The following is a 26,822-nucleotide window of genomic DNA, read 5'->3' as shown; positions in this document are numbered from 1 at the left end:
AATGTTGGGAAGTATTGACTGTATGCATTGGGCTTGGAAAAATTGTCCCGTTGCATTTAAATGTCAATATACTAAAGGTGATCACGGTCACCCTACGATCATGCTTGAAGCGGTTGCTTCATACGATATGTGGATATGGCATCCGTTTTTTTAGGATGGCTGGTTCAAACAACGATATAAATTTGTTGAATCGTTCTCCGTTGTTTGATTCACTCAAAAGGATAGAGCTGCACCGTCTCCGTTTGAAGTAAACGGACACGTCTATCCCTTTGGTTACTACTTGGCGGACGAGATATATCCTGATTGGACAACCTTAATAAAGGGATATTCGACCGCCATTGATGAGCCACGAGTCAAATTTACTAGATTTCAAGCGAGTGCTCGAAATGACGTAGATCGTACATTTGGTGTTTTACAAGGTAGGTTTGCAATTTTAAAAACTCCGGCACGAGTTATGAGTGTTAACAAGATGAGAAGGATAATGTACAGTTACATTGTTATGCACAAAATGATACAAGAAGATAACGGTTTTGCCTTGAGTACTTAGGAACAAGAATGATTATATGAACCCGAAAACAGGCCCCGTCGTAATATTAGGAGAAGAGTCAAAGATCGAAGATCACGAGAAAAGGAAATCCGTGATCGAAACGTACACGATCAACTACGTGAAGATTTAACGGCTCATATTTGGAACCTCCCACCAAACTTTCGTTCTACAAACTAGTCTTTTATTTTTTTAATTCATGTAACGTTTTTTTTAATGTAACATTTTTTTTATTTAACTTTTTTTTTAATTTATGTAACTTTTTTTATATATGTAATGTTACATTTTATCTTATTTAATAAATAAAAACTAATTATAATAACCAAATCAAAAATCAAAAATAAAATGCTACGTCATTGTCATCCGTTAACAAAAGCCCCCCATAACAACCTCTCCTTTCCCTGTCATGGTTCAGTCACTGACTTGCCCCAAAAAGTGCATCTCATCCACTCCACGTCACAATCACCATTATCTATGGTCGTATCTACTGTTTTTTATTTGTCTTTGTATGTTGGTGTGGTTTTGTTTCTTTAATTGTTGATGCTCGATTATGGATTTCGTTAAGTTATTTTTGTTGACCACCTCGACACCTACCGCTGCGACCTCCAGCAAAGCCACCGGCGCGTTGATAATTGGGGAGATAGAGATGATGAAAGGGTCGGTTGAGAAAGTGGCGAAGTTTATTGAAGATAATTCTAGAATGTTAGGGAGAGTATAAAAATACATTAGATTTTTTTTTTTTTTTAGAAATGAAGCACACCACCCGGGGTCAATTTCTGGCTATGCCAAATTGTTTAAAAAGGGAGTGTGACTAGAGGGTGCGCATAATGCGCAATTCACCTGGTACCAGATCTCGCGCTCGGGAGGCTTGATTACCCGAGGTTTTACCTTCTATAGGAGAGCTAATGTGCTCGTTCATAGGAGAGTTTACTTGCTTACCAAAAAAAATGTAACAACCCAAATCCATTTAACCAAAAACAGAGTACATTTTTTTTTTTTTATTTAGTTAGGTCCCATTAATATAATACATTTTCAACTCTGTTTTAATCGAAACATAACATCATAAGGATACGTTTAACAATCTATCATGACCCTTGGCACACAAATTACACTTTACAAAATCATTTGTAATAATGACCCGATCACAAGAAATACGGGTTAAGACTCAATAACCCAACCCAATACCAAGAGCATAATCTCGGGGACTACCAAATCCCCCATCTGCGTCCAAATATCCAAAAGCTACCCCGTCGAGCCCAAGCGCTGCTAAACATCTAGTCTACAACTAGCTAGCTTCATAATCACAATACCTGTAAAAAGGTAAACAACGAGAGGGGTAAGCATAAAGCTTAGTGAATGCAATAATTATACATACACATATATAATCTACTTACTTGCATCACTTACACAACCTCATACGCGGGATCAATAATTCGACAATCATGCAACAATAATATGCATATACCAATATCCACATTCCACAAGTAGCTAATAATACAATAGCATACGATTCATAATTAAATACTTCAATACATAATTCACATAACCTTGGTTAACCAATTCGAACAAGGGAAACGGTACTTACAAGACCGTTGGAGTTCATAACATCCACTAGTGTTACTTACACACCGCGTAATCACTAGTCCCCCGGGTGATGTCTTGAACACCGCGACTAACTCACCCTTACGACAATGTGGCGTCTTAAACACCGCGACGAATCCACACTTCATTCAAAACAATGAGTGGTGTCTTAAACACCGCGACAATTCCACTCCCATGACACTGTGGTGTCTTAAACACCGCGACAATACCACACGTCAATCATACAATGAGTAGTGTCTTAAACACCGCGACAATACTACTCGTCAATCATACCATGAGTAGTGTCTTAAGCACCGCGACAATACTACTCGTTACCTAGAATGTGGTGTCTTAAACACCGCGACAATACCACATTCATGCAACACAAATAAATACATTATATACACATACGCATAATTATTCCACTCACCTCGTGAACTCGAGCATTACAAACCATGCACGAAATCTTCACCACACGCAACCGAGCAAGATTTTACCTATAATACACATATAGGCATACACATAATCAACATACAACCCCATTTGGACTCTCGACCCGCCCAAATGAACAACAAGTGCAAAATATACCCTTTTGCACTTTTAACGCTACCCGAAGGTCCAAAACTAACGAGACTAGTTCCCGCGTTCTCGAAATACCCAATTATGTCAACTTTAACCTTTAAACGCATACTAGCTCGTATTTTACACAAAACCCATTCCATGGTTGACCAAGTTTGACTTTATTGCTAAAACACCAAATTTTAACCTAAAATCACTTCTCGCGAGTAATTACATGAAAAGCATCATTTAACACTCAACAAAAGTGTTTAACATCCAACTAATCCAAATTAGTGTCATCCTCAATTTTGACCCAATTCAAATTGCTCATTTTGACCAAAGTCATAAAACGCCCCAAAATCACTAACGACTAGTGATTATATTTCCAAGACAACCACTAACACTTAAATCGAGTATTTACCTACTTGATTTACCAAAACTTGATTTAAAACTTAATTTGACAACGAATCGAGCTTACTTGTCCCGAAATGCCCATTTGACCCGTTTTGACCTAAATTAGGGTTTACACCCAAAAACCAAGTCAACACAAGTGTTCTAAGGTTTAACCAACACACGCAAGATCCAAACTTACAATTTAATCAATCGAAACCCTAAGTCACCCATCTAGGCTTACTTACATGAATTTTACCCAAAACCCCCAAATTTCACAATAAAATGGGTTTATAACTCTAACTAACACAAACCCTAACTCAAACAAGAAATCAAACACTACAATTCGGATTAGGGTTTACCTCAAGCACCAAAACGAGCTCTAGTAGCTAGAAACACCAAGGAGAACCAAAACCCGCTTCCAATTTGGGCAAAAATCACCATCTTCATCATAACTCAAGCTTCCTCTCTCTAGAAACTCATCTCTCTCTCTCTAAGATTGGGAGTGTTTGAATGGATGTCAAAATGATCCAAAAGTGGATCTAAAACTGATATTACAGCCACAAATCCGTCCATAAGTGAAATACCAACTTTGCCCCTCATTTAACTCATTAAAAGGCTGAAAAGTACCAGAACGTGCCTATTGTCGCGCCGCGGAGCAGTTTGTCGCGCCGTGGCCCAAAGGGTGGTTTTAGATCACTTTTTTTAAGCTTTCTGACCCTCAAAATAGGCATTTGTCGCGCCGTGGCCCTTCTGGTCGCGCCGCGGCATTTGCCTGTTTCATCTGAACTTCAGCAAACTTGTTTTGGCCATAACTTTTTGACCGTAACTCCGTTTTCGATGAACCAAATATCGTTGGAAACGTAATGAGATTTCCTATCCAATGGTAAGGTTTTAGAACATCAAATCTAACTTTATTTGGGATCCAAATATACGCTTACATGCCTCGTATTTCGAATGTCGTTCGAAATAACAAGTAACTGAAAACGGGTGTTACAACTCTCCCCCACTTAAATTGGATCACGTCCTCGTGATCCGCACCAACACTAGAAGATAAGAACTTCTCCCTCGAACATTTTCGCTTCCAACGCGAAGTCACACATGTAGTAATCACGCACCCGAATTCTCGCTTCGTGCACTGACTCAACATTTAACAACAATATCGGGTAATCAACCCTCGAGTCAAAACAACTGCAACCGTTTGCTCCTACGCCGAGTATCCTCGTACCATACACTTCACAATCGTCTTAAAAGTAGAGCATTTCACCGATAACCATCGTCATCACGCCTCACGATCCTACGGAACACAACCAAGCCCGACATCCATAACATCTACCGTGAATTTTAAGATCTCACCACACGCTAATAATCACTAGCGTGCACTACCGCAACATGCGATATTTCATACACTCAATGTTCATAATTTCTATTTAAATCCACCACGTCGTGAACCATGTCTTGCATTAATCCCAATCGAGAAGGATTCATGCTTCCTTGAAACTCCGTGCTCCATCGGTTCATAAACGTACTAGTCAACCGGTCATTCATGAACACTCTCTGGACCGAGTACCAAATTCCTCCGGCTCCACAACTGGGTCATTCCTTCCACGAATAAATTTCGGTAACCCCAAAATAATCACTTAGGAGCACCACTTTCCCACCAATCGATCCGCGCATGACCATTCGTCACTGGATTAATCCAGGACGACAATAATACACCACGATTTAGACGAAATATCAACACTCGACACAAGATTTCTCCCTTAAACCCTACAACACATCCATACACATTGGCTTCCTAGTACTATCATGGAAACTATTCGTGTACTAGAATCCCGTCAGCAGCGAATTATCAACATAACAATTCGCAATTCGCCACACGACCCACAAAATATTCACCAACGCCGGGTGAATCCTCCTACATTGACCGTCCATTGAGGATGGCTTCGACATTTCGATACAACCAACAGGTCACATCACTAGGGAACACACTCTCGTAAATAAACAACAACCGCGTGTCTCGACGTGAGACAATGAGAACTGGCACTCCCCTCCTCATAACCATCCACAAAGTGGAATAATCCGCCGAAAATCCTCACGATCACGTTTTCCGACAGGGAAAATACAGTATTCACCACCATCTCGAACTCGTACTCACTCGACAGTACTATTCGAGTTTCACACCAACCCAAATTTATATCACGAGAGCACCTGCAATAACAGTTACATTCTCTCACTTCCGTGATATCAAACTTCACACTTGGTCTCATACCGCACTTGGTACTGCACGACCACCTTATACAAGAAGACTTACGCTTCACTTGATCTAACACCACCGGATATTCCTCGGGCGGCAGTAAAAACTCCCCCACTTAGGATTTATCTCTCCATTCTCACCGCCAAGATGATAACATCCCGCGGAATTGTAATTTCACGTCATACCTGACCATTCTCACCGTTGGCCATAAACATCAAATCACCGCAAATTCACTTTAGGCTCTTAGAGCCGACATGTACTATCACTTGAGACGTCGTACACGCGACGACATCGCACCGTCATACCACAAATCATAATTTACAGCTCTTCATCGTTCGCAAAGCGAACTCCACCAAAGTCCCACACACGCCTCTATGACTAGGCATATGCCACTCCGCTTAATCAGTCGTGCATCACAGTCGAGATCACCCGACCTTCTACACAACGAACCATTATCAACAATTGCTCACTCTCATGGGGAAGAGGGACTAATCCGACACAATAATTGCATCGACCGCAATATCAACGCTTCATCATAACCTTCGACCTAATCGACCATTAAGCCCATCACCGGCTCACCGGTCATCCTTACTCGTCCATCACATAAGAGCAACAAGATTTGCTCATCTGCCACTTCATAAGAAGTATTTACTGCAATGCTCCTAAACTTCGACTTTTGCAACCGTCGAATTACTATCACCCGTCGATCACTATTTAAAATCTTCGATGCTTCCAAAGGGTATCTCACAAGCACCCTAAGCACAAAGTGATCACACCATCATCGGAGTTGAACATTACACTAGCAGGTATAAGAAGGCACCTGACGCCGTGTCATGCAGACTCCCACCACAATCAACCGAATTTTAGAAACCCGATCTTTAGGTTCCATACACCCGATGTCACCCATCTCTCAATAATAATGACCCGCAGTCATACCTACCCGACAAACCTTACGGTTTATCGTCTTATCGAAAATTCCTAGCGATCACACGCTACCCGCAATAGTCCACAAGGCCAAACGATATAGCCTCACGAAACCCTTCATCTAACACTAAAGAGATGCTCGGGAACACCAAGTCTTACACCCTTCTACATCTCGATAACACCACTACTACAAGGGATATTCCGTTAGGAATGTTACCCTACAATCCATAACGCACTAACGCAATCACCATCATACGGGTCCCACTCCCATGAGTTTAACGACCCAACGACTCCACGATTCGCCAATTCCAAGGCGACTCACAACAAGAATCCCAACACGATTCTCTAACCACACACTCTACCGAGTGTAACTCAAAACTACAATCATTAGACTTATTGCATTCCATTACGGAATTCAAGTCTTCGCCGCACACACGCACACGTAAATCGGTCATCCTAGTTACGATAGGTAACTAAAACCAATAACATTTTCAAAAGTACACCCACTACTTAGGGTGACTAAGCACGCGCCAAACTCGTGAGTTGCTCACTCACCTTAGCTAACCGAATCCAGCGTAACACTTCCCGACTCGTAAAGAACTCGACGTGACAACAAGCACATCACTCGAGACCACTATATCCTAGGAACCAATAAAAGATTCCTAACACGTCCCGTTCTACCCCAACCATGCCACGTTTCCTCCGTTCGGTACTTGTCATGTCATGCTCGATGTCAAGATACACTTTCGTAATAATGGTGATCAATCACTATTACAAATGCGTACCTTACCACTTCCACATGGTCATGCAAAGTACTTTACCCGGACTGACGCAACATTCACACAAAATAACACGCGATAACTCCTAGTACCCAAATGACCAAAGTCGTTACCGCGAACTTGATCACTCAAACCGTCAAACATTCGAATCTCTCCAATAGATTCGTCTCTAGGACACCGCACCAATAGATACCTGTATATATACACCTATATACAATATAATAATAAATATACACAAGTACACCGCAACCACAAGTCAACCTACAACCTAGGTGACTATCACTAAAACAACGTCCAAGTTCGCCTACTTACATTAGGCACTAGCAAGCTAAGGCACTAATTTAAACACGAAATAAGGCCTCCACATAATCACACTTTGGACAAAAACAAGTCCTAGTTAGTCACCTACTCTAAGGCACTAACAAACCTCAATCTGACCCGTATTCCTACAAGTCCCGCAAATAACGCACATCCGCCAATAAGTCTAAGACTAGGCACCTATTCCAAGGTCACCTAATTCCCTTAGACTATGCTCTGATACCACTTGTAACAACCCAAATCCATTTAACCAAAAACAGAGTACATTTTTTTTTTTTTATTTAGTTAGGTCCCATTAATATAATACATTTTCAACTCTGTTTTAATCGAAACATAACATCATAAGGATACGTTTAACAATCTATCATGACCCTTGGCACACAAATTACACTTTACAAAATCATTTGTAATAATGACCCGATCACAAGAAATACGGGTTAAGACTCAATAACCCAACCCAATACCAAGAGCATAATCTCGGGGACTACCAAATCCCCCATCTGCGTCCAAATATCCAAAAGCTACCCCGTCGAGCCCAAGCGCTGCTAAACATCTAGTCTACAACTAGCTAGCTTCATAATCACAATACCTGTAAAAAGGTAAACAACGAGAGGGGTAAGCATAAAGCTTAGTGAATGCAATAATTATACATACACATATATAATCTACTTACTTGCATCACTTACACAACCTCATACGCGGGATCAATAATTCGACAATCATGCAACAATAATATGCATATACCAATATCCACATTCCACAAGTAGCTAATAATACAATAGCATACGATTCATAATTAAATACTTCAATACATAATTCACATAACCTTGGTTAACCAATTCGAACAAGGGAAACGGTACTTACAAGACCGTTGGAGTTCATAACATCCACTAGTGTTACTTACACACCGCGTAATCACTAGTCCCCCGGGTGATGTCTTGAACACCGCGACTAACTCACCCTTACGACAATGTGGCGTCTTAAACACCGCGACGAATCCACACTTCATTCAAAACAATGAGTGGTGTCTTAAACACCGCGACAATTCCACTCCCATGACACTGTGGTGTCTTAAACACCGCGACAATACCACACGTCAATCATACAATGAGTAGTGTCTTAAACACCGCGACAATACTACTCGTCAATCATACCATGAGTAGTGTCTTAAGCACCGCGACAATACTACTCGTTACCTAGAATGTGGTGTCTTAAACACCGCGACAATACCACATTCATGCAACACAAATAAATACATTATATACACATACGCATAATTATTCCACTCACCTCGTGAACTCGAGCATTACAAACCATGCACGAAATCTTCACCACACGCAACCGAGCAAGATTTTACCTATAATACACATATAGGCATACACATAATCAACATACAACCCCATTTGGACTCTCGACCCGCCCAAATGAACAACAAGTGCAAAATATACCCTTTTGCACTTTTAACGCTACCCGAAGGTCCAAAACTAACGAGACTAGTTCCCGCGTTCTCGAAATACCCAATTATGTCAACTTTAACCTTTAAACGCATACTAGCTCGTATTTTACACAAAACCCATTCCATGGTTGACCAAGTTTGACTTTATTGCTAAAACACCAAATTTTAACCTAAAATCACTTCTCGCGAGTAATTACATGAAAAGCATCATTTAACACTCAACAAAAGTGTTTAACATCCAACTAATCCAAATTAGTGTCATCCTCAATTTTGACCCAATTCAAATTGCTCATTTTGACCAAAGTCATAAAACGCCCCAAAATCACTAACGACTAGTGATTATATTTCCAAGACAACCACTAACACTTAAATCGAGTATTTACCTACTTGATTTACCAAAACTTGATTTAAAACTTAATTTGACAACGAATCGAGCTTACTTGTCCCGAAATGCCCATTTGACCCGTTTTGACCTAAATTAGGGTTTACACCCAAAAACCAAGTCAACACAAGTGTTCTAAGGTTTAACCAACACACGCAAGATCCAAACTTACAATTTAATCAATCGAAACCCTAAGTCACCCATCTAGGCTTACTTACATGAATTTTACCCAAAACCCCCAAATTTCACAATAAAATGGGTTTATAACTCTAACTAACACAAACCCTAACTCAAACAAGAAATCAAACACTACAATTCGGATTAGGGTTTACCTCAAGCACCAAAACGAGCTCTAGTAGCTAGAAACACCAAGGAGAACCAAAACCCGCTTCCAATTTGGGCAAAAATCACCATCTTCATCATAACTCAAGCTTCCTCTCTCTAGAAACTCATCTCTCTCTCTCTCTAAGATTGGGAGTGTTTGAATGGATGTCAAAATGATCCAAAAGTGGATCTAAAACTGATATTACAGCCACAAATCCGTCCATAAGTGAAATACCAACTTTGCCCCTCATTTAACTCATTAAAAGGCTGAAAAGTACCAAAACGTGCCTATTGTCGCGCCGCGGAGCAGTTTGTCGCGCCGTGGCCCAAAGGGTGGTTTTAGATCACTTTTTTTAAGCTTTCTGACCCTCAAAATAGGCATTTGTCGCGCCGTGGCCCTTCTGGTCGCGCCGCGGCATTTGCCTGTTTCATCTGAACTTCAGCAAACTTGTTTTGGCCATAACTTTTTGACCGTAACTCCGTTTTCGATGAACCAAATATCGTTGGAAACGTAATGAGATTTCCTATCCAATGGTAAGGTTTTAGAACATCAAATCTAACTTTATTTGGGATCCAAATATACGCTTACATGCCTCGTATTTCGAATGTCGTTCGAAATAACAAGTAACTGAAAACGGGTGTTACAAAAAAGTATTGTTTAGTCGTTGAGTGGAGTCAAATGACAATAAACTGCCAGGCTTTTAGTGTAACAGGGATTAATTACAAAATTAGGAAGAAAAAAAAAAAACATGACCTTGCACGAGGACCATTATCTAAAATGTATTTTACCTTCCACCAAATTAGCACGCACACGCTAACCGCACAACTCATACAAATCAGAATCGTAACTTCTATTTTCTTCAAATCGTTCACACTCATATTTTGTCCTTTTTTCACTCTATTTAAACCATATTGATCACCCCAATTCCTTCAAACCATCAATCAACAGGCACACACAAACACCAAAAACACACACTATCTTACCTAGCCAAATATATCATGGCTACTAACTTCATTACCACCTTCTTTTTTTGTGTTTTGGTGTTTGGAACTTATGGTATAATGTGTCAATTAGTTCCAGGAACATACATATTCGGAGACTCATTAGTTGATGACGGAAACAATAACTATTTGTCGTTATCTCTTGCTAAAGCTGATTTCCCTCATAACGGCGTCGATTTTCCTACTGGAAAAGCTACTGGTCGGTTTAGTAACGGAAAGAATGCAGCCGACTTTTTAGGTATGTTTAACCTCAATCTAGTAGATATAGATATACTTATAATAGGGGTCAGGTTTAAACCTGAGAACTCAGTCTCATGTTTAAACCCCACTACCCTATACATTAATATAGGTCAAATTCACTATAAACTTACATAATGTTTGTTGTGATTTGGCAGCTGACAAGGTCGGGCTACCGTTGGCCCCACCGTATCTATCATTGGTATCGAAGTCGAAAAAGTTGAGCAGCACCAATGCGGTGGTGACGGGAGTCAACTTTGCTTCCGGTGGTGCCGGTATCTTAAATGGAACAGATGAATTATTTGTAAGAACACATATATATCTTGGAAACTGATTAGTCCGTAATTAAACTCATTCATTTTATTTGTTTATATTGTTTTGTTGAATTAGAAATTAAAAATTGTTAGATATAGCTCTTCTAATCAACAAAATATGGTCACAATATTAGAGAAATGCACATTAAAATTTGGATAATGAGAACATGGTGTGGGAAGACCGTATGTAGGGTTGATAGTTATGTTTGGTCCTCTCATTATACATATAATAATATTTTCAGAGTAGGACAATAATAAAAAAAAAAAAAATCAATGAACTACAAATTATAAATGACTTACGACATGTGTCTCATCGATAATTAGTTGATAAATTATAAATATATAAATATAAATTAATATTATGTATTGCGAAATACAATTGAAGAAAATAATTCTTTGTAGTATTAACAATAATACGAATTGTTTCAAAAATATGTGTATCTGCAGGGACATGTTAGCCCTGTGTTAACTTTGTCAACCCATCCAGCGGTCCCCGTTAGCTCACTGGAGCCTGGCGAAACACCATCACCCATTTCCCCACAGCATGCCAGGCCCGATAAACGAACCTACATTGTCATTGTTTCCATCTTCGCATGCGTGGGACCAAGAAATCATTTGGGCCCGGTAAGAATGGTTTTTGATCCAATTATTTGGAAAATTCTCACCTAGTGGGAATCGAACCCTCACCTCAAACACCATCACCCATTTTCCCACAGCATGCCAGACCCGATAAACGAACCTGCATTGTCATTGTTCCAATCTTCGCATGAGTGGGACCAAGGAATCATTTGGACCCGGTAAGAATGGTTTTTGATCTAATTATTTGGAAAATTCTCACTTAGTGGGAATCGAACCCTCACCTCCCCTAAAAGAGAGTGATTCATTTACCACTAGGCTATTGGCCCATTCTTTATTAACAATAATACGAATAGTTTAAATTTCTCATTTAATTTAAAAATTAAATTTTAAAGAATAATGATAAACCCATAAAAAGCTGAAAAAGAATAAAGCATGCACTAATACACATTTTGGTGAACTCCACTACGAGCTGTATGCATGGGCATCATATTCCTTTTCCGCGTTATTTCCATTTTTTAGAAACTCAATCGTGTTGTAAACAGTAAACGTACTCCCTATATACTCGTGTTATTATTATTACTAGTGAAATGACCCGTGAAATTACGGGTTTATTTTAACGAAACAGTTTAATGAGGTATTAAGTGAATGTATATGCAAAGTCATTTAGTTTAATGACCCATGAAACCACAGATTCCGACTAAAAAACTTGGTCTGAATAAATGAAGTACATTTATTCTCCCACCACCTTGTTCCAATTTTCATCACAATTATTATTTTTTTGTCATAAAAGCTACATTACAACATTTTATTGAGACATGTATTTCGCATGCATATGTAACGTAATTAATTCCGTAAAGATGACCCAGTTTTGAATAATAATAATAAAGTTTGCTCTAAAATTGAGTATTTATATTTATAATAATAATTATTAGTAATAACAGATGTCTCTTTAATTTTATTTTTTTTAAATTAAAATACAATTATTATATGAATGCTGTACAATATGCTTCAAAGTTTACACATGTGTTCATGGGGTGTTTTATCATAAAGTTGTATATAATGTTTCAAATATTGTACATATGGTCATGAGAGTATTTTATCATAAAGTTGTACATAATGATTCATATATTATACAATTAATATGTTAATAATTTTATTTAAAATAATTAATTATTTTAATGACATCATCAAGTTAGTTACTATAAATACAATTTTTTTATTATAAAATATTTAGGATTAATGACATCATTTAAGTGACCTAGATTTTTTTCTTTTTATTTTTAATTTTTTATTAACAAATGAATTAATCTAATAATGACATCACCATTTTATCATTTTAATAGAAACTATAGATTATTATTATTATTATTATTATTATTATTATTATTATTATTATTATTATTATTATTATTATTATTATTATTATTATTATTATTATTATTATTATTATTATTATGTCAAATATTTTTATGAATGAAGTTAAAATTTCTTCAATTATTAAATTAAAATTTATAATAAATACGGAGTAATAATTAATTCAATCAAAAAATTTTAATTAGTGTATTAATACCAAAAAGCCAATGGTTTGGCAGTATCGAGGTCACCTTTACAATTTTGAGGTTGAGGGTTCGAGTCTTGTTCAGAACATTTCGTGGTGTGTATATTCGTGTTAATATTATGTGGGTGTGTGAGTTTGCCTTTCAAATAAAATAAAAAAATAATTAGTGTATTAATTATAAAATCTGAAATTTGATTATTATATAAATTAAATGTTTATTAAATGCACTTTAACAAAGATAATTTAAACATATGCCAGCAAAAACTCGATTAATTACTCACTAGAAACTAGAAACCAAATTTTACAAAAAAAAAAAAAAAAAAAATAAAAAAAAAAAAAATAAAAAAAAACTGTGTTTGTTAAAAGTTTGCTTTCCAAAAAAAGAAACCAAATTTTACTGAGATTTTAACAACGTAAACAAAGTACTTTGTGTTTGTTTAGAGGAAAGCAAAATACCGTCACGTGTGTATGGAATAATAAACTAAAGAAGAATATATATAGCATGCTGTTTGCTCAGGTGAAAATGTGTCTTTGTTAAGATATACGGAGTATAAAGATAAAATATTGTACAAGTTAGAAGGGGGTAAAGTAGAATAACGATATTGTGAAGGGTGTATATCGGAAAAAGTTTAGAAAAACTAAATTAAGAAAATGATGCGGTGAACGTAAACAAAGTACTTTGTGTTTGTTAAAAGGAAAGCAAAATACCGTCACGTGTGTATGGAATAATAAACTAAAGAAGAATATATATAGCATGCTGTTTGCTCAGGTGAAAATGTGTCTTTGTTAAGATATACGGAGTATAAAGATAAAATATTGTACAAGTTAGAAGGGGGTAAAGTAGAATAACGATATTGTGAAGGGTGTATATCGGAAAAAGTTTAGAAAAACTAAATTAAGAAAATGATGCGGTGAATGTGGATCGAACACGTGACCTTCAGATCTTCAGTCTGAAGCTCTCCCAACTGAGCTATCCCCGCACATGTTTTATTCTGTCTAACCGTTTTTCTATTTCCTAAAAATGCAGAAACAATCAATTCCTTTAACAAAACAGGTGGGTTACTATTCTCTAGTCCACGATGAACTCGTTAAACAAATGGGCTCAACTGGAGCCCATGCCCATTTATCCAAGTCCATATTTTTAATTGTGATTGGAAGCAATGATCTGTTCGGCTACTTCAACAAAGATTCAAAAGTCTCTAAACAATACACCCCACAACAATATGTTGATCTCATGGCCTCTACCCTAAAAGGACTTATGAAGGTAACAAATTTATTCTTTTAATATCGATTTATTCGCTTTTAACACCATTTATAATCTTGTAAGAAAGGACTAAATCGGCTATTGAAAAAGTTGATGTATAAAAGTAGCTATTATTGATATTGATATTTACTTGTGTGGTTGTACTTATAGCAAATGTATGGAATGGGAGCGCGTAAATTTGTGATAAGTGGAGTTGGAGTGATCGGCTGTTGTCCTGCTCAAAGAAAGCACAATGCCTCAAGCGAGTGCAACGATGAAGTAAATTATTGGTCAACAAAGTACAACATTGGTCTAAAGGCTTTACTACGAGAATTGAAGACAGAATCATCGGATATGCATTATTCTTATTTTGAAACGTACGATGTTATGAATAGCCTTATCCAAAATCCTCAATCTTACGGTACTTATTCATATCTTACATTTGATTTATTGTATAGTTGTTCAATACATGGCAAACATGTACTTGTGATCATGTTGTCTGTAAACACACAAGTTTTCAAGAGACACAAAATGTCATAATGTTGTTTCGTTTCAGGGATTACGGAGATAAAAGAAGCTTGTTGCGGACTTGGTAACCTTAAAGCCGATATCCCTTGTACCCCAATTTCAACTTATTGTTCCAACCGAAAAAACCATCTTTTCTGGGATCTTTACCACCCAACAGAAACTATATCAAGTCTGTTTGCTGGTTTTATCTACAATGGGTCACAAGAAGTTACAAATCCAATGAATGTGGAAGAACTTATTAAAGTCTAAAACATTAACATGATGAAGAGATATACAAATAGTCACACATGTATTTATATAATTATTTTGGCTTTTTGTCAAAAGAGCATTGAAAATATAGTCTTAAGGACATGCATATATATTGTCTTTGATGTGTGTTTTTTGTAACTTATTGTATCAATGTTACTTGATATAGTAGTTATTGTAAGCTGGTTTTTGGTAGTGGTGGATGTTACTTGTTATATTGATTTGTACTTTTGAATATGTCATATTAATGATTAATGATATGATTTATGTGATCTCAATAACCTGTTTTAAACACTTAAATGATAAAAGAATGACAAAGGAATATTTTCTTTTGGGTAATTTTTTTTTTTTTTTTTGGCGAAATTACGGGAAACATTTTATTAAAAAAGGAAGTTCATCAATAAGTTACAATGATAAAAAGGAAACATTTTTGGTAAATGGTTCTCACGCGGTGAATTTCATTAATGATTAAAAGTTACAATGATGGCTAACATGAATGTAGCCTAACAACCAGACATTGCCAACATAAGACCAACAATTCAAATAAAGAATAAACGAAGCAACAAGATTTTGACTAAACTAGCTAAATTTTCTATCTAGACTTCAAATCACGAACATATTGCGAATCCTCAAGCATCAATGGCATAATCTTGAGCCTGCCATATACTTACATATTGAATTCCAGCTTTACCTAATTTAATATTCACGATTATGCGGTATTATGAATGTAATTTTATATAATATAATTGGTTGATGGAAAATTCATGTGACTATCACTTCACCAAATAATCTTAAACTAACACACTCACACAATAATATTTTAAACTAACCTTGCAATTTTACTAATTGTTGATGCCAGGTCAGCGCTTTACCTTGCATATGAATCGACGCAACTCTAACCTTCTGATCTTCTTCAATATTATATTATCGACGCCGAAAAATTTTCGACTCCAGTAAATCCATCCTTTGACATTGGTACCGTCAAAAAGCACCACTCACCGTGCGTGATGCTTGGTGCATGGTGTGTATTCACGAGTAAAAGTAAATGTTTCAGTCATTTTCTGGTAACCACACATCACACACCAAGATACACACATCATGTGTCGTGCGGGGTGCGTGGATAGAGACATTTCGTGCAATTTCCATTTTTTGAGCGTATTGTTAAACACTTCCGGAAATGGGGGCATTTTGACCGATTTTACGTTATTAAACATGTTAACGTAGGCTTTAGCGATTACGGATTATATATCATTGGTTAACGACTTGTTTATTAGTTTATTATCAAACTGATCCAAATTTATTTCACAAGTCTCGAATCAAATTCTTAGAAAAGTCTGTAACTTCATATCCTCAATTTTACTCTCAAATTTACCGAGATTATTAGAGAATAAAACCTCGTAAATATTATATGATATTAATATACTAATCTACTATATATAGTATAACACCCCGCCAAATTTCCATCTGACGGTGTGTTAATCATATGTCCCACAGTTAACAATTACGCCCTCTATATGAGACGTTTCAAAGCAATCACATTTAATTTTATTAAAAAGTTGACTTTCAAAACATAAGTCAAAAAATCCAAAATAAGTAACACTATTGTGATCGTAACCACAAGCCAATAGTATTAAACATATGCAAAAGTTTAAATGCGAAAGTAATAATTGTCTTTATTAAAACATGTTGACTCCTCGGCCAGACCATATCATCAAACACAACGGAAGCATATACCTCTTAAGGACATGAGAATACAAACACGCAAAAACAGGTCAACAATAATGTTAGTGAATCTACAGGTTTTATAAATCAGTATCTGAAAAATGATTATCAGAAAATAGTTTATTTACATTGAACACGAGATTTCAATACGCACAACCCGAAGTTGCAAAATATTACATAATCCATGAGCACCTGAATACTAACAATGACTAGAGTATAGAAACCACTACACTCCCTTTACCCCATAAAAATGTTTACACTTGTCCGAGTGTATAAAAAGTTCAAAGTAAATGCACCACGGTTAATATTGTTTGGGTAAGGTTTGTCTAACCTAACGGCTCCATCCATCTAAATTGTGCTTACCTGAAGGTAATAAAAGTATTAAAGCTAGGGGTTTTTGGACACAACTCAATATGTATAATAAGTACTCGTGTCAATCATAAAAACATTTTGTAAGTAACTAGAGGGGGGTGAATAGTTAATTGATACGTTTTTAACACTTTTTCAATTGATCACCAAATTCGATCAACTTTGATCACTCAACTCAAACTTGATGTGTGTAGTGTTTATGTTCAAAATGATAAATGAAGTAATGTAAGGAACATAGACACAAGGATTTATAGTGGTTCGGGTGGATGTTAACTAATCCACCTTAATCCACTAAGCACTTTTTTTCAAACCCGGTGGAGATCCAATTTACAAGTCTTCAACTTCTTTAGTAGACATCAAACCTAATCTCTCTATCCCTTTGAAAGATCAACTCCAACCTAGATCAACTTGTCTTCACCTTGGACAAGTATTAATCTCCAAAATAAGATTAATCAACTTCCTAAGTCCCTTTAAGGAAGTAGATCACTAAGCTAGCCTATGCTTCTACTAATTGAAGTTACAAGACTTATACACTTTGTAATGATGATCCTAAGACAATACTAGGACATACATTACACTAAGTAAACTCACAAGATTAATGATTTTAAATAGTAAGTTTACAACAACCAAATTCTATATCCATAAGATCATAGAATCTTCTCTTGCTTGATTACATTTCAATAGTAATTAGAGCCCTTGTGATCTCTGAAAATAAGCCTTTGAAATATGCAAGAGGGTCAGCTTCAAATGCTCATTAAAGTTTGCCTTTTATAGTGGGATTCAAAAAGTAGCCGTTGACACACGGTTGCCATCACGGTCGACCGAGGTTCGACCGTGCGTGTTGCAGTCGAAATTTAGTATCCGTTGTATAGCCGTTTGACTCAAATTTGAATACCACATTTTGGCACCTTTACTCCTTCTAGCACCTGCAAAAGAAACTAAACATCCTATACAAGTACTATATGCATTAAGTGTGTGAGATTTGGTCTTATTGCATGAAAGTGACTTAACATTCCAAAAGTGGCAAACCCAACATTCTTGGAGAAGTGTCTTGATTGATATTTTGGGAAATCTCAGTTTGATCAAGACTTAGTTAGTCACATTAATGCCTTTGGTTCAATTCTAAAGACTAGTCACCATGTCATTAACTTCCTAGTTTCAATTAATCACAAGTTATGTTCCATTTGAGTTTAGAGATTAATTGAATAATGTCTTTATAAGATAATTATGAAGTATGTAGAGACATTAAAGTTAAGTCATTCTTGAATAAGCAATCACACTTAGTTACTTAGACTAGGCCAAATAGACAATTGACTATAGTTTCATTATGAACCATTTTACACTTAATCTATTAGAGTATGTTGGTTACTTGAATCCTAACTAGTAAGCACATAGCAAACATATTTATCAAGTTGACAAGTTTGTGAGTATTAAGCATGTTGACAAGTAGCAAGTAATACTCACATATAGCAAGAGATAGTTATTCTAGGATCAATCATATAGATACTTGCACAACTTATAATTCAAGCTTTTAACAAGTTTAAGTGCAATATAACATATTGCTTGATTAATGTGTAAGCACACATTAATATCCAACACATGCACAAGGGAAGAACAATCTCTAGTTGGGACTTGGTGACCATCCTAAATGTATCTAAGTGTATTTTAGGATTACAAGTCATTACTTAGTTATACTTGAGAGCATTGTTCCTCATTTAGCCTTAATTAATCACTAAGTCATTTTCAATAGCAATTATTGTTCTAGTGACATTGGCTTAAGTGTGTTGGTACTTGATGATCATACTTAGGATATCTAGATAAGAATTAAGATCACAAGTTATTAATTAACACTTATGTGTTATGCCTAATCTTGGTTAATTTATCATTAAGATGTCATTAGGCTTAATTAACCACAATTAGTGTTTTTATGACCAAAACTCAATTGAGTATGGAGAAGGCATCTATTCTAAGCATGTTGAGAAATGTGTCATGAATTATAGATATCGGGAACTAGTTGTAGTGACCCGAACTTTTCCATGTTTATATATATATAATGAAATTGATATTTATATGATTAAGTGTTTCCAACATGTTAAACAATCAAACTTGTTAAGACTTGATTAATTGAAATAGGTTTTATATAGACAATTGACCACCCAAGTTGACCGGTGATTCACGAACGTTAAAACTTGTAAAAACTGTATGATGTCATATATATGGATATATATATATATATATATATATAGTTAACATGGTATTATGATAATTAAACATATCATTAAGTATATTAACAATGAACTACATATGTAAAAACAAGACTACTAACTTAAGGATTTCGAAACGAGACATATATGTAACGATTATCGTTGTAACGACATTTAATGTATATATATCAAATTAAGATATATTAATACATCATGATATCATGATAATGTAATAATTTAACATCTCATTAGATATAATAAACAATGGGTTAACAACATTTAACATGATCGTTAACTTAAAGGTTTCAAAACAACACTTACATGTAACGACTAACGATGACTTAACGACTCAGTTAAAATGTATATACATGTAGTGTTTTAATATGTATTCTTACACTTTTGAAAGACTTCAAGACACTTATCAAAGTACTTCTACTTAACAAAAATGCTTACAATTACATCCTCGTTCATTTTCATCAAAAATTCTACTCGTATGCACTCGTATTTGTACTCGTACAATACACAACTCCTAAATGTATTTACTATTGGTATATACACTCCAATTATCAGCTCTTAACAGCCCATGTGAGCCACCTAACCATGTGGGAACCATAATTTAACATCTAGCATGAAATATCTCACAAAATTACAAACTAATGGAGCCTATATGGAGAGCCTTAGTTCACGTGAATGTTGGTACTCACAAACACATTCTCTTTGCAATTTTCTTGAATCAAACTACTCTCTCTCAAGTGTTCTTCCTTTGTTCTAAGTGTTCTTCATCATCTTCAACAAAATCTAGCTCAATCTAGTTCATAAATCCTTACCAGTGTTGTAAATCTCCCGAGATCTCCCCGAGATCTCGTTTTTAGAGGGCAACCGAGATGAGATGTTCATCTCCCGAGATTTCTTGGTCAACGGGGTCAAACTTAGTTAAAGCCACGATTTCTCGGATTTTCTTGCTAATTTGTAAGATTTTCTTGTAAAATTCGTAATTTCTAAGATTTTTCTCGCTCATTTCTCGGATATTTTTGTAAATTCTCGTAAAAAAGTATATAAATATACATATTTTTATGATTTTATGTATATTTTTATTAAAAAAAACTATAAAGTCAACGTAAGTCAACGTCCGAGATCTCTCCGAGATTATTCCGAGATGCCGAGATCTCCCTAAAAAAGTTCAAACGAGATCTCCTCGAGATCCGAATTCTCCAACCTTGATCCTTACATAAACCAAGTTATAAAACAACTACTCAAGAACACACCAACAACACTTCCAAGTTTGCTAGCTTACTTCCAATCTTCCAAATCCACTTTGAGTGATCATCCAACCTCAAGAAATCTTTCTTATTTACAGTAAGATATATTTCTAATATAAGGTAATACTCATATTCAAACTTTGATTCAATTTCTATAACTATAACAATCTTATTTCGAGTGGAAATCTTACTTGAACTTGTTTTCGTGTCATGATTTTGCTTCAAGAACTCTCAAGCCATCCAAGGATCCTTTGAAGCTAGATCTATTTTTCTCATTTTCAGTAGGTTTATCCACAAAACTTGAGGCAGTAATTATGTTCATAACATCATTCGATTCATATATATAAAACTACCTTATTCGAAGGTTTAAACTTGTAATCACTAGAACATAGTTTAGTTAATTCTAAACTTGTTCGCAAACAAAAGTTAATCCTTCTAACTTGACTTTTAAAATCAACTAGACACATGTTATATATCTATATGATATGCTAACTTAATGATTTAAAACCTGAAAACACGAAAAACACCGTAAAACCGAATATACGCCGTCGTAGTAACACCGCGGGCTGTTTTGGGTTAGTTAATTAAAAATTACGATAAACTTTGATTTAAAAGTTGTTCTTCTGAAAAAATGATTTTTCTTATGAACATGAAACTATATCCAAAAATCATGGTTAAACTCAACGTGGAAGTATGTTTTCCAAAATAGTCATCTAGACGTCGTTCTTTCGACTGAAATGACTACCTTTACAAAAATGACATGTAACCTGTATTTCCGACTATAAACTTATACTTTTTCTGTTTAGATTCATAAACCTAAGTTCAATATGAAACCATAGCAACTTTAATCACCCAAAACGGATTTAAAACGAAGAAGTTATGGGTAAAACAAGATTGGATAATTTTTGTTATTGTAGCTACGTGAAAATTGGTAACAAATCTATATTAATCATATCCTAGCTAACTCATATTGTATTATACATTTATTCTAATATATTATGTAATCTTGGGATACCATAGACACGAATACAATGTTTTGACATATCATATCGACCCATCTATATATGTATTTCGGAACAACCATATACACTCTATATGCAGTAATGTTGGAGTTAGCTATACAGGGTTGAGGTTGATTCCAAAATATTATATATACTTTGAGTTGTGATCTAGCCTAAGGCTTGTATACACGAGGTCGTGGATTGATTCGAGATAATATATATAGCTTTATTTCTGTACATCTAACTATAGACAACTAGTTGTAGGTTACTAACGAGGACAGCTGACTTAATAAACTTAAAACATTAAAACTTATTAAACATGTTCTAAATATATTTTGAACATACTTTGATATATATGTACATATTTGTTATAGGTTCGTGAATCGACCAGTGGCCAAGTCTTACTTTCCGACGAAGTAAAAAATCTGTGAAAGTGAGTTATAGTCCCACTTTTAAAAATCTAATATTTTGGGATGAGAATACATGCAATTTTATAAATATTTTACAAAATAGACACAAGTAAATGAAACTACATTATATGGGTGAATGATCGAAGCCGAATATGCCCCTTTTTAGCTTGGTAGCCTAAGAATTTAGGAACAGACCCCCAAATTGACGCGAATCCTAAAGATAGATCTATCAGGCCCAATAAGCCCCAATCTGAAATTTGGAATGCTTTAGTACTTCGAAAATATCATGTCCGATAGGTGTCCCGGAATGATGGGGATATTCTATATGCATCTTGTTAATGTCGGTTACCAGGTGTTCACCGTATGAATGAATTTTATCTCTATGTATGGGATGTATATTGAAATATGAAATCTTGTGGTCTATTATTATGATTTGATAATATATAGGTTAAACCTATAACTCACCAACAATTTTTGTTGACGTTTTAAGCATGTTTATTCTCAAGTGATTATTAAGAGCTTTCGCTGTTGCATACTAAAATAAGGACAAGATTTGGAGTCCATGCTTGTATGATATTATGTAAAAACTGCATTCAAGAAACTTATTTTTTTTTATGTAATATATATTCTTATTGTAAACCATTATGTAATGGTCGTGTGTAAACGGTATATTTTAGATTATCATTATTTGATAATCTACGTAATGCTTTTTAAACTTTTATTGATAAAATAAAGGTTATGGTTGTTTTAAAAATGAATGCAGTTTTTGAAAAACGTCTCATATAGAGGGCAAAACCTCGAGACGAAATCAATTAATATGGAACGTTTATAATCAATATGAACGGGACATTTCACTAGTCAAACTTTATTTGGTCAAAATTGGTAACAGAGAAAACTGCAGTCGCACTGCGGTTGACCGTGGTGGCGATCGTGCAACTTGTTTTCATAAAACTGCGTTGCAATTCAGTTTGGGGTTCTGCGGCTAGCTTTGCGGTCGACCGTACCTTGACCGTGTATTTTTCTGAACTATTATTTAAGCTATGTTTGACTTGGTCGTTTGTAAGATAAAGTATGGATTAGTGACCTTGCATGTTTTATGTTAAGATGTCAGTCATTACTTATGTATATGTATGTGTCATCATCAAAACATATTCTTTGGTTAATCATACTTAAGATTGTCGTTTAGATCATTAACCATCATTCAACCAACATTTTCCCCCTTTTTGATGATGACAAACATACAAGTGCTGAGGGACATTTTGCTATAAACACGCAAGTGTTAACAATCACTTGTATCCATCTTTCTCTCCCTTTTGTCGAAGCAAAAAGGTTAGCTCCCCCTAAAACTAAACTCGCCCTTAGAGCAAAGCTCCCCCTTAAATTGTCATATTGGAAAAAACATTTATTAAAACATAACAAGCACACATTTTATTCAAAGCACACAAGAAACATGCATATATGAATATATGCATGGAAGATACACAAAAAGCACATAAATTAGATGTATATGTAGGCATTCTTCAAATTTCCTTGGCCTATTTCTTGAGGTGAATGTAGTGATGAGTGTCTCTTATAATTCCTTCTAGTTTGTTCAGATGTCGTCCGATTTTTAGAACATTCTCGTGAATGACACTGCTTTGTCCTGCGGTTGAAAGGAGGCTAAATTTTGGAGGGTTATCAAGAGAAGGTTCAACAAATGGTCTAGTTGAAGCTCTGCATATCGGGTATGACGAAACTTGAGCAACGTAGTGATAAGAAGTCATTAATTTGAGATGAGCAAAGAGTTTAGTTAAGTGAAGGCCATAAGGTAGTTTCAAGTAGGGTTCTTGAGCTGCCTGTTGCATTCTAGATGCCATCAGAAATGCAATGTTTACCTTAAGTGAGTGTATGAGACACCACAAAAGAGTAACCTCATTTGCATTCATTTTTCACAGTATTTCACCCTTTCCATATACATTTATGGAGATGATCTGTTGCCATAGATCATATGTTGAAGCAAGGTGATGCACCAAGAAACCCTCTTTATTGACGGACTCAAATTTGAGTGGTCCTTCACTCAGTGTTTCAAGAACACATTCTTTTTCTAACCATTCCGGAAACTCATCAAATGAGTTTGGGTTAAGAAAGAATTTGATTCCGTTACTTGGAACATCCATGATGCTTCCAAATTCTTCAAGTGTCAAGGAATAGCTTTTGCCATAGAGAGTAAATGATATCTTCATATCATCATGGAAATGGAAATTTGCATATAATTCAATTACATGAAGAGGATATAGAGGTCCTCGAAGATTGAGAAAGACATTCCAATTCACACTAGAGAAGTTGGCCAGCGAATAAGGTGAGTTGATGTGTTGACACTTCTCTTCCTTCTGCAATTTGTCTCATGATTTGATTATGGGTTTTTAGGAATTATGATGGTGGGTATGAGTTTAGTTGAATGTACTAGTTTTTATAGAGGTCGATTAGGTATCACTTTACTTTTTCACAAGAGAGGTAGGACAAGTGAGTAAAGTCTTTTAATTGAGAGGTCAATTCTCACTTGAGAAAAGTTATTGGGCAAAACAAGACATAATGGTTTGTCAGTTTATGTATGACTCGTCCTGCGGTCGAATCACAGTCGACCGTGAGTGCAGCCGTGGGTAAATCTGATATGCTTGGACTTTTTAATACATTTAGTAAGCACACACGAATAGTTATTAAACATATATATCAAAGTTTTCCAAACATTATTGTCTTAAACATTCAACCATTAAACGGTAGAACACATTTAGAATTCTTCACTTGAATCATCATCTTCATCATTTCCTGACCTATAGGTCAAGCTTCTGATCACTCCTTTTAGTAATTTCTTCACCTTTAATTCCTTCTTTAGACTTTTGACTTGAGTTTGATATATCTTATCCATTTTGGCATTAACCCCAAGATCTCTCACTGAGTCATTTTCTTCTTCATTTTCACTATCTGATATCTCAATAGCTCCTCTGCTCGTTCCCTCCTCATTGGTAGTTCTTCTTTGCTTGGAGGTTGATCCTCCTGTTGTTTTTTGGTGGAAGGATTGGTTGATGAGTGAGTGGAAGAGAGTCATCACTTGTGATGTTGAGGTGCCTAAACAGTTTGTTTAGATGCATTCCATAAGGCAATCCTCGAGTTGTTTCGGTGATGAGTCCACTCATTTTGTTTGCCATCAGATAGGGAATATTTACTTTGATTTCATTTTCCAAACACCACAAGAGAGCAAATTGAGTAGCATGAATGTTTGAGTGATTTCCTGATTTGCAGTAGATGTTGTAGTCAATGACTTTGTTCCAAACTTCATACTCAGAAGAAAGATGTCTTCCTAGTACTCCAGACCTCTCGATTTCATCTTGAGGAGCACTTTCTTTTCAAAGTGTATCTATCATTGCTGTTTTGTTGGAGATAAAATTTGGAAGATATGCCAGTCCATGATGCGAACTGAAGAATTCTTCACCATCTGTTGGAACTTGGAGAATGCGTCCGAAATCTATAAGGGAGTAGCAGTAATTGGTCCCTTGAAGACTGAAGGAGACTTCATTATTCACAAAGTTGAAATTTGCATAAAATTCGCGAATAAGAGATGGATAAATTGGACCATCAAGAGTGAGAAATGCTTCCCATTTAAGAGTTTTGAATTGTCTCATAAGCTCTGGCATTTAATCATGGGAAACTTTTCTTCCTTCAGTGATAGGATGTCTAGAGAGAAACCAAATGTTGTACTTAATTCTCTCTGTAGGATCTGACGGTGGATCGTATGAGTCCTTTCTTCTTGGTTCACTGCTTTTTCCCTTTCCCTTTGCCATTTTCTACACGATGATACTTCAAATTAATTCAAAGTGTATAATTTCAATTGTAGGCAACAAGTTTTGTAAACTTTAATTATCATCAATACTTAGATGTTTTGATGTTAATGTTTTTTACATTCTCACTCTTCATTAGTGTCAATGAGTTTGCAACTAGATTAAGATTTTCACAAAGTTCATATGTGTTCTAGACTTTTGAGATCATCATCAACACATGTTTTGACATCTAACATTATCACACTCAATTTGCAACAATGTTGTTTATATCATATGAACAATGTTTCTATGAAAATCTAACTTAGATGTATAATGAACCCTAGAATTGTCCAAGGATAAATCAATGCATAGATATACTACAATCACTACTACAATTGTTTCTAAATTGTTCTTCAAGAACAATTTTGATTGTTTGTATCAATTTAAGTTTTGATTCATTCTAGTTAGGGTTTCTTCATAACCCTAATTCATCATACAAACACAATTGAATGTTAGGAAAGCAAGGATTAATCATACCGAAAGTAGGAATTGAGATTGAAGGAATGAGCGTTCTTCTTCGTGCGGTCGATCTCCTCAGCCGTGTGTGAAGTGTGTGTGTTTTGAAGTGAGTTGGAATGAAAGAAAAGTGGGGTTTTTATTTGATTTAAAACAGAATCAGACCATGCATGGTCGAAGCACGGTTGACTGTGGTGTTAGCCGTGCAGGAATTTTTACACGTACAGGACAGGAATCTGCGATCGGGTATACGGTCAGCCGTGATGCTGCCGTGGATTCTTCTGATCACCATTTTCTTCACTTCTTCTTTCTTTGAGCGCGTTTTGA

At 35.7% G+C, this 26,822-nt stretch overlaps 1 protein-coding gene and 1 non-coding gene across 3 annotated transcripts; one reads left to right on the top strand and one right to left on the bottom strand.

Moving 5' to 3' along the window:
• The first annotated feature begins 10,393 nt into the window (after nt 1-10,393).
• Nucleotides 10,394-15,448, top strand: LOC139846989 (GDSL esterase/lipase At5g55050). Of its 2 annotated transcripts, XM_071836585.1 has the most exons (6): nt 10,394-10,753; nt 10,911-11,056; nt 11,514-11,690; nt 14,231-14,467; nt 14,618-14,867; nt 15,003-15,448. In XM_071836585.1, exons 1-6 carry the CDS (start codon nt 10,513-10,515, stop codon nt 15,221-15,223), a joined length of 1,272 nt encoding a protein of 423 aa, XP_071692686.1. In that variant the 5' UTR covers nt 10,394-10,512; the 3' UTR covers nt 15,224-15,448. The 2 variants fall into 2 exon arrangements, with proteins under 2 accessions (XP_071692686.1, XP_071692687.1); XM_071836586.1 differs by lacking the exon at nt 11,514-11,690 and having other exon boundaries at nt 10,405-10,753; nt 15,003-15,446.
• On the bottom strand, nt 14,111-14,183 carry TRNAF-GAA (transfer RNA phenylalanine (anticodon GAA)). The gene has a single exon. It is a non-coding gene; the product is annotated as a tRNA-Phe (tRNA).
• Nucleotides 15,449-26,822: the final 11,374 nt, after the last annotated feature.

The sequence above is a fragment of the Rutidosis leptorrhynchoides genome, chromosome 5, assembly GCF_046630445.1.
Source record: "Rutidosis leptorrhynchoides isolate AG116_Rl617_1_P2 chromosome 5, CSIRO_AGI_Rlap_v1, whole genome shotgun sequence".
Taxonomy (NCBI): domain Eukaryota; kingdom Viridiplantae; phylum Streptophyta; class Magnoliopsida; order Asterales; family Asteraceae; genus Rutidosis; species Rutidosis leptorrhynchoides.
Note: the sequence above shows the minus strand (reverse complement) of the source record. Positions and strands in the feature narration are given on the sequence as shown.